This window comes from Nematolebias whitei, chromosome 2 (genome assembly GCF_014905685.2).
Source record: "Nematolebias whitei isolate Nwh7 chromosome 2, NemWhi1, whole genome shotgun sequence".
NCBI lineage: Eukaryota > Metazoa > Chordata > Actinopteri > Cyprinodontiformes > Rivulidae > Nematolebias > Nematolebias whitei.
In genome coordinates, this window is record NC_056499.1 from 2,104,919 (window position 1) to 2,114,840 (window position 9,922).

General features: G+C 41.0%; 1 protein-coding gene across 1 annotated transcript in view; it reads right to left on the reverse strand.

The window, feature by feature from the left end:
• Positions 1-9,922, reverse strand: part of fam189a1 (family with sequence similarity 189 member A1) — a 69,125-nt gene that overhangs the window by 27,816 nt on the left and 31,387 nt on the right. Inside the window, exon 2 of the mRNA XM_037692680.1 lies at positions 5,421-5,477. Within this exon, the coding sequence (XP_037548608.1) occupies positions 5,421-5,477 (57 nt within the window). The remainder of the gene's footprint in view (positions 1-5,420; positions 5,478-9,922) is intronic.

Here is a 9,922-nt window from a genome sequence, read left to right on the forward strand (position 1 = left end):
TTTTGTGGCCGACGTCTGAATTTGATTTTATTTTTATTTTTTGTGGCCGACGTCTGAATTTTATTTTATTTTTATTTTTTGTGGCCGACGTCTGAATCTTGTGCCTTTCAATGGAGTTTGGTGCAGATGCAAGTGAATAAAGGTCTACTTTTTATAGAATACAACCAACAATTTAATAAGATTTAATACTATAAACTGAGTTTTACCAGCATATTGTCAACCAGAGATGAAATAAAATATGTGACATTAAAAAAGTTTTAGAACAATTATCCTAATGTTTTTATGTAGCTACAAACTGAGTCGAGAAGACAAGCTGCATTCATCCAGATGTGATGATGTTTGAGTGGTTCTGATGTCAGGAAGAGGTTCATGACACAAGTTCATTCATGGTGAACACTCTGGACACCAAAGGTCAAGGTTTTCTTTACTGCCATCTCATGTGGTACAAGTGGTGGAACAAAACTGTGTACACAGGGTCCCAGTTACATCCGACCAAGTGTAAATTGTAAAGAAAAACAGTAATAAGATCTAAGATACGAACTAAGAATACGCTAAAACTCTTATAGTATAAAAACAGTACGCCGGGTCGCGTCTGCTCCAAGTTGCTTTGTGTACCCAGCAGCTACACCGTGTGTGTCTGCAGCAGCTATGTAAATGGCGTGAAGGGGTGGCCATAGTGGTGCTGCAGTATCAGCTCACTCAGCTGTGAAATATGGCGGACATGACGGTGTGCACACCACAATTACGCCTTGAATCCCTGACAAGTGACCAGAGCGCACCAGTTGTTCAGTCAACTGTGCAACATGAACTCCTCGAATGCTTTATTTGCTCAAAACACAAGCACTGCAGTGTCGCACACAGTTCCAGGCGTGTGCTGCACAAAGAGACAGGAGGGGGAGGAGCCTATTGGTGCTGCTGAACAACAGCTGGAAGAGGAGCCCAGGCGTTGATCACTTGTTTTGTTGCCTATGAATGTCTCAGTTGTGATTTTGTTGCTGGTTTTTTTTTTTGTTTGCATGTCAATGCAAAATTTAAGTTTCAGAAAAAAAGAGTAACAAAACATTATAAGTCTCCTTTGATTTTCCTGCACAATAGCAATTTGTTTGTCCATCTTTAATTATTATTTGTGTATTTGCTACGTCCCAGTTTGGAGGAGGATGCTGATGAGTTGTATCTTCACCAAACAGAGGACGACGGCCAAAAGAATCCAAATGTGTTTATTGTGTTACTTCACAAAGTATTCTGTGCTACACACGGTAAATGTTTACACACCGGTGCACCTGAGCCACATCCATCCATCCATCCATTTTCTTTACCCGCTTATTCCATTTTGGGTCACGGGGGTCGCCGGTGCCCATGTCCAGCAATCACTGTGCGAGGGGCGGGGGACACCCTGGACGGGTCACAAGTCCATCACAGGGACACATAGAGACAAACGAGACAAACAACCATTCACTCTCTCACTCACACCTAGAGACAATTTAGAGTTACCAATCAGACTAACATGCATGTTTTTGGTCTGTGGGAGGAAACTGGAGCACCCAGAGAAAACCCACGCATGCACGGAGAGAACATGCAAACTCCACCCAGAAAGGCCCCTGGACCGGGGTTTGAACCAGGGACCTGCTCGCTGAGAGGCAGCAGCTCAACCAGCTGCGCCACCGTGCTGCCACCTGAGCCACAAACTTTGGTAAATCACAAGTGGCAGCGTTTAAAGTTTCTCATGAGCCAAACAGCAGAAGTGAGGACGAGAGTGTGAAAGAAAACTGGAGGGCTTGTAGAGTCCTGGAAACGATCGTGTAAAATTTGCATCGACATATTTTACAAATCAACTCTGCCTCTAATTTACGTGTCTACAGCTAGTTTTTAAAATATTGGAGAAGTTATTTTAGACATGAATTCTGGTGAAGTTTATTCAAATAAATGTAAAACAGGCCACAAATGCAGACAGTTGTTGAATATGACAAAGGTCATGGCTTTTAAAATGTACGGGCAGTTACATGACAAAGCTCTGCTGTGAAACTTGGAATTATTTAAACCAACATCCAAGTGCACCATTTCACGTCAGACTCGCTGGGCTTTAATAAAAGTCTAACAACGCCTGGCGTGTCAGACGTTCAGGCAGCAGAGGAGACACCGTCGGGCAGATTTATTGGTTTTTATCTCTGCTGCTCTTCAAGAAAACCCGTGTCTGCTAATTATTCCTCTCTCAGCTGAACGTCTGCAAAGCTCAGCGCATCCCTCACAACTAAAGCGTGTGCAGATGAGAAACACTGGGATTAACGGCTTGTGTGAAAACAATAGCTTGTTTGTTTGCATCTTTTATTTTTGTGAATAGCTCAAAACCGTTAATTGTGATTTGTGTGAGTACTCGTGTGTTTATGGTTGGCTAACCCAGATGGTGCCGATTCCTGCAGAATGAACATGAACAAAAAAATCTGTGAAATGTGATTTCTGTTTACGTGTGTGGAAAAAAGACATATTGATCATTTTCACATTTCTGCACTTGCAGAAAATAGAAACAGCTGCAGGCTCATTTTGACACTTTCACACGGCCCTGCAGTCCTGTCGTCTCTCACCTTCATCCTTCAAACGGCACGAAGCGTTCTGCTGTGGGAACGGTTTGAAACAAAACAGGACTAGCATCCCTTCAGGCACGCCATTCTGACAACCATCTTTAATTTTAGAGTTTAGATTAAAAGCATTTTATGTTGAAACAGAAGTAGTTTTAGATACATTTTATAAATAACATTAGCCTGAGCTCATGTACTATTGGATGTCTCTCATTACTAGGTTAATGTGTGTAAAATTAACTGAGAGTAAAATAACTGAGTTAGAGTAAAATTAGATGAATATTGTTGGATTATGTACCTGGATTACTGAACATGGACTTTGGTGTTTTGAACCAGTTTGAAATGACTGTTGAGGAGGGAGAGGACGTGTTCCAGAGGCCGTTTTATCACCAACATAACTGTTTTTTTCCCACTTTGGAGTTTGCAGTTGGTGGAGAAGCAGTTTTGTTTGGTGGTTTAGATTTGGTTTAGGATTAGGTTTGGTGGTTTAGATTTGGTTTAGGATTAGGTTTGGTGGTTTAGATTTGGTTTAGGATTAGGTTTGGTGGTTTAAATTTGGTTTAGGATTAGGTTTGGTGGTTTAGGTGTTGTGGCCCTCCACAACATTTCTGTTAGCAGTTCTGGTCGAAGCTGCTCTTTGCAGATACTCCAGGAACCCCAGAGCGTTATGAGAGCAGAAAATGTGCTTAGCTAGAAGAACTCCTGGGAGCAGAGATTCAGCTTTAAGACCTCAGGTCCAACTATTTACTGCAGGTTTGATGTTGAGGTTAACCTCTGCAACCACATGGAGTAAAGCCTTTTGTAAAATTCACCAATGTAAATAAAATGAGTGAGGAGGCACAAGAGGAAAAATCTTTACAGATGGTTAAATAACCGTAACAAACCAATATTAGCTGAGATATTTCAAACGGGACACAAATGATGACATGACACTGAAAACTTCAGTTACAGACTGACTGGCTGGAAGTTCAGCACGAGGTTTCACAAACAGCGTTTTATTCATCGATGCTCTGCTCTTTGTGTCGTCCTTTTTCAGAAAGACCATGTTGCAAACGTAGTTCATGCAACTGGTGAGCACTCGGACCACCCTGCTCTAAACTCACCTGCTCTAAACTCACCTGCTCTAAACTCACCTGCTCTCACAGAAAGACGACTTCAGTCCTCGTGGAAACAAACTGAACTCCGTGTCCTCAACCATTGTTACAACCATTGTTTGTTTTTAAAGGTTTTACATTATTTGGGTTGATGCTTATTATGCTGAGCAAGAAAAAAAAACACACAAAAATAGAAATTAGCATTGAATTTATCTGTTAAAATACTATCATCAGTGTTTTGATGCATTGCACTGACTTCTATTGACATTTTCTAACAAATAAACAAAAAAAATATGATAATAAGAAATGTATGAGCCTATTGACTGAGCATATATCTATTTATGTATAAAAAAAAAAAAGAAGCAACATTCAGAGGTGCATTAGCATCTTTAATCAGCTCTGCAGAGAGAGGTGAAGGCTGCACAGCTGCAGAAAGAAAAGCTTTGCAGAGAGTGGTGAAGGCTGCACAGAAGATGTTGGAGTCAGCCTCCCCACCATCACAGACATCCACACCTCCAGATCTAGGAAGAGGGCCACCTGCATCATGAAGGACCACACTCACCCAGCACACACACTTTTTGCCCCGCTCCCCTCAAGAAGGAGGTTAAGGAGCATTAAGTGTAGAACCACTAGACTGAGGAACAGCTTCTACCCTGAGGCTGTTAGACTCATGAATCTATAACTAGAATAATCACTGTGGGGAAAAATAAAACTAACAATAAATAAATAAATAATTGTAAGGCCACTTTGATTGGTGATATGCGCTGCTGATTATCCATGCTGCTGATCTCATGCTGCTGATTATCTCATTCTGTGTATTCTTTCATACCCATCTGCTCACCACAGACTCATGTTCGGGCTGCTGTTGTTACGTTGTATTGTTTTGCCTTGTTAGAGTTTAATATATATCTTAGATCTTTTAGTGTACCGTTTGACATTTGTTTAGTTTATATCTCCTTATTTACTGTTTATTTTTAACACTTTATAGTTTTGCTATTGTTGGATGTAACTGGGATCCTGAGTACATAATTTCCTTCCACCTCATGTACCACATGTGATGAAATGACGATGAACCTACTTGAACTTTAACAGGTGTCCCATTTGTCAATAAAATATTTAACTGTTCCCTGTTGAGATTCTGATTTTGGGCCAAAGAGTTTGATATAACTCCAAAAATGTGAGTCAGCTCCGAGAGAAAAGACAATTAAAGATTACAGCTTTAAGCGCCTCAAGTCACAGCTTGGTTTGAGTTCAGATCGGACCCAGTGACACATGAAAGATCCTTTCAGTGACGACTTTTGTGTTTGAAGTACTTAGACTTCTCATCTTTGAAGGAACTTATACACAAACTATAAACTTCTCCCGCGTTTCCTCGAGTGACTGAGAAAACTTGAAGCACAGCCTCCGTCATGCAGGACTGACAACCTGAAGGTTTGAAAGTACCTGAAAGTGCATTCAGAGACAATCAACAGCAGCTAAACATTTAATGTGTCCAACAAGAATCATGTAGAATTGAATGTTTTGTTATAACAACAAGAAAAAACTCCATTTAAACATCATAACTGGTCAAAGTCAGTATTTTCCAATCGAGTTATCTTTTTGTTCAGTTATTTTACCATCCTGCTACTTATGATACTTTGTGTTAATCAGAATCTGACACAACGTGATGCTTTGTGCACATCAACAAGGAGCATTGCACCCCCCCCCCCCCCCCACCTCGACAGACTCAGGCGAGTGTTCAGAGGAAACTCACCACGAGGGACAGAGGCCTCTTCCATGACACCACCCCGATGAGTCCAGAGAGCAGAACCTGAGAGGAAACAGAAACAACAGGCGCTGTGAGTGGCTGATTCTGACTAAATGTGTCAAACAACTCATTTTCTACTGTTGTGTTCACAACTTTGTGTTCCAGGTCAAAAATGTCCGCTCTAATAAATCTGGTCCTGCTCGTACAGGTCCTTCGATACTTGGTGGTTCAACATTTGCAGACTCGCTCTTTTGCAGGTTTTCAAGGTTGTGCACGACACACGACCGTCAACTAGCTCACGTGACTGGATGGTACGGGATAAAAAGTGAAAGAAAATACTTCGGACAGGAGCAGCCATTTTGTAGTTTTCTTTCAACGAGCCTACACTGTAACAAGTCAAAAGAACTACACGACCCAGAAGCCAACAGTGTTTCGGACCGCTGCTTTTTGATGAAATTCAAAGAACAGCAAAGGAGCAAATACCAGCGGAGAAACCGAGGTGGTAAAAATAGTTTTGCAACACAAAGTCAGACGTAACGATGGATGGATGGATGGATGGATGGATGGATGGATGGAGCTCACAGGAACGTTCCAAATAATCCTGAAGATGAACTCGTCCTTCAAGTCGTATCTTCACTGCCGAGTACCCACATAAAGTTCTGCAGTACTACAGTACAAGTACGCATGTTGTTAAAATGACGTAGGTTTAAGAGTTTAGAACAGGGGTCTGAACCTTTATGATCAAAAGAGCCGTTTCTTTTGTTCACTAAATTAAATTAAACGTGTCCAGAGCCACAAAACCTGCTACACTTATCACCATCAACTGGTGGCCCATGGGCCACGTTATGTTTGTTAGAGGGGGCTTTTCTGGCCACTAGGTGTGAAATTATAAAACTAAAAACATCAGATGATTTAACATTTATTGATATTTTTACATTTTAAGACAAAAGAAAAGACTGGAGTCCACCCATCCATCCATCCATCCACCCATCCATCCATCCATCGTCTTTACACGATTCTTCCTTTTTGAGTTGCAGGGGGTCACTGGTGCCCCATGTCCAAGTCACAAGTCTATCACAGAAGACTGGATTCTTGTAAAAAAATAAATAAATTTTGCTAATTTTTAAAAAACTAAAACAACGAATTGTGCAGGCTCATGCAATTTTTTTAAATTGTGGCGTAACTGAAAAGACAAAACTTAGTTGATCCCGCAGGAAATTGTTGTATTGAGTATTATCTTACTTTGAAGGAATAAAACATAAAGTTAGAGTATAATTTACTCTGTGTATTAGTATCCACATATATGCAAAGGAAATGACAGGAAAACTGCTAAAACTAGTATTTTTTAACATAAAATTCAGTTTTGTGTTAGTTTTGGTCAAAGGTTGAAAGAGCCACTATGGAGAGACCAAAGAGCCACATGTGGCTCCAGAGCCGCATGTTGCAGACCCCTGGTTTAAAATAACAACGTTCAGTCGGGTCATCTGGACGGTTTCTGTTGCTGAGACGTTTCATCCAAAGGACTTCTTCAGTCTGACAGATCACATGTTCTCCAGGTGAATTCAGATAAGATGGTCTTCAAGGCCAGCCAAGGGAACCAAATTTAGATAAACACACAGTTGTTTTGGGGACAGGCAGAACTTAATGACATCTACCTTGAGTTTGTGTTTGGTCCACTCTGTTCCGAAATGTCCAAAATAACATGACCACACCGATGGAACATGACTGGGTAAAATCCCCAAGATCTGATCCATTCAGCCCAATGCATTTGAGTCTGGGTACTCAAGGCACGAACCAAGCCATCATAAAGGCAAGCAGCGTGATCGGGTCCAGATTTGCTGCCGACGACTTCCTTGATTGTAGATAAAACCAGCAACCAGCCGAATCCAAAAAGCAGGAACCAGTTATTGTAAATCCAATTAAATATGCGTCCTTAAAATCCACAGATGGCAGCAGAGACACATCATCAAGTCTTCCAGTCGATGAGATATCCAGCTGCGTGCCAACAGGGTAAATCGGCTCGCCTAAAGCCTGTCTTCTCTCGAAGAAATGTTGTAAATTGAGTTGAGGAACCAACTGGTCAGAACAAGTCCATAATTATGGTTCAGAAGATGCAAGAGAGGCTCACAAGCAGTTTCACAGACAGACAGAGCAGCAAAGCAAAGTGGAGAGGGAGGGGAAAAGCATCCGATCTCAGCAAGAGCAAGTGGTGAAGTGAGACATGTGCAGGTGTCCCCCACCTCTTGCACAGTGACAGCTGGACATGACCACCAGTGACCTCCGTGACCAGAAAAGAAAGAAGTGGGTAAAGATAATGGATGGATGGATGGCATTTCCACTTCCTCCTCTCTGCTCCACAACACGAGACAAAAAAGAACATTTGGTGAAGATGCTCGTTGTGATGAGACGTTTCCTCCGGTACAGAACTGACTCCCAACATTTCTTCTGTTACAAAATACGTTGGTCTCTGATATTTTATCAACAAGAAGATAAAACCTCCACAAAGCTTCAAACATTGATGCACATGTGTAAACTGTTAGTCCAGCAATGAATGTTACAGGAACGTTGATATCCTGTTAATATCCTGATGCATGCTCAGTAATCCAGGTGTTGTTAATGTTTTGCAGGTAAACCAAACATCACATTTCTTCTTTCTTCGGTTTGAATAAATCACATTTTTTGGCTTCTTTGAACAAACAAAGATCCTCTGACTAGTGTGAAGGGTTGATTAATGCTCAAATCAGGTGGGAGGTGTTCTGTTCCCACCTACTGTCACTTTTTTACCCATCTTTCAGAATATGAAAGACTCGTCATCCTGTTTTCACAGCCTCACTCCTCCACAAATGATTTTTTCCCTTCAGCAGAGATTAAATTAACGTGAACTTCTACTTCCAAGTGATTAATAACAGAAAGTGTGCTTAGGTGCGATGCCTCGGAAGAATTATAATGTGCCTTCCAGCTTCTAGGAGTGATTTACCGCCTACACATCCCAGCACTGTGCCATTTCATTAGGCTGCTTCCAGTGACTGGAATGGGCAAAGACTGCTGGGAGTCAAGAGTTTGTTGAGCTGTAACATCAGGATGTCCTGGTTTTAATTTAAGTGTTTATTTAAAACGCCGACAGGTGTAATGTGATGCAAATCAAAGAACAGATTACAGTCGGAGCCAGTGAACAAGAAGATGAGTTGATCAATCTCTTCTCAGAAAAGCTCAATAAAAACAAACGAGTCCGGACAGACTGTGAACCTGGTCGTGACAGAACCACGCAGTCAAAATATGCAACAAATTTGTTTGGTCAGTTCTCATGACCCCGAACATCAGAGGAACACAAAGACAGCACAGTCTTGTTTCATCCTGATGCTGCTCGATAATCCAGGTAGAAAATCTATAAAAAGTTAAGTCTGGTCCTCTGGATGAGTAAAAAAAAACAAAAACAACTTGAAACATTTCGTCTTTAATCCAGAAGACTTCTTCAGTCTGAGGAGCTGCAATAAACTCAGTCTTATAAACAGCACCTTCTCGCAGCGGATCAACCAGTTTGTAGTTGTACATTTATTCTGTTGTCAGAATAGCAACCAGTCAGTCTGAACAAGATGTTCAGCCCAAAGCTGATCCCCAACCCCTGCACGAGATCAGCTTTGGGCTGAACATCTGGTTCAGACTGACTGGTTGCTATTCTGACAACAGAATAAATGTACAGCTTCCATCAAAGCCATCAGCCATACGACTGATCGTTAGTGCCCCGGTGGCTGTTTACTATTCACAGAGGGCTGAGTGAAACCAGCAACAACAGCATTGCAGGAGGAGACAGTTGATCTTGTTTTGTTGCTTCTCTTGTAATATTTGTGAAAAATCAGACATTTCATGTTCACTTCATTTGGTACTCTAGTTGGTTCTGATATTTCAACTAGAGTTGCATTCGGGCCTAAAACTCTGACCCGGCCTGAACCCATATCATTTGTTTCTGACCAATTAACTCTAATTAGAGGCCGGACCCAAAAAACAAATAAATTATTCAGTTTTTACTGCTTTTGTAAGAAAATCTGTTTCACAATGTGGTTTTCAAAATGTATTTCAAAGAAAAGATAAGATTTCTTGTTGATTAACAACAGTCAGCAGATTATTATAATAACTATTGTATTATTTGTTACTTGAAAATTATTGTGATTGAACTAATTGTGTGAAAAAAGGTGCAGATATAATAAGATTTTTTCTTCTTCTGCTGCCGTTCATTTTAAATCTCTTGTATATTTTTTACATAGTTATGAAACTGTTTTGTATTTTTTTAAATGAATAAACTTTATACCATACATTATAATAACTATATTATTATAATAACTATAATATTATAGTTATTAACTGTTGGCAGACGCGTGCGGCTGATGATCCAAATTGGGTCGTTGGCTGTGCGCGTCTTCTGACACAGCAGCTGAGTCCAGTTGGGCGAGAATGCATCGCTGGCAGCCGGTCAGCGCACGGTTAAACCAGCCGGTCAGCGCACGGTTAAA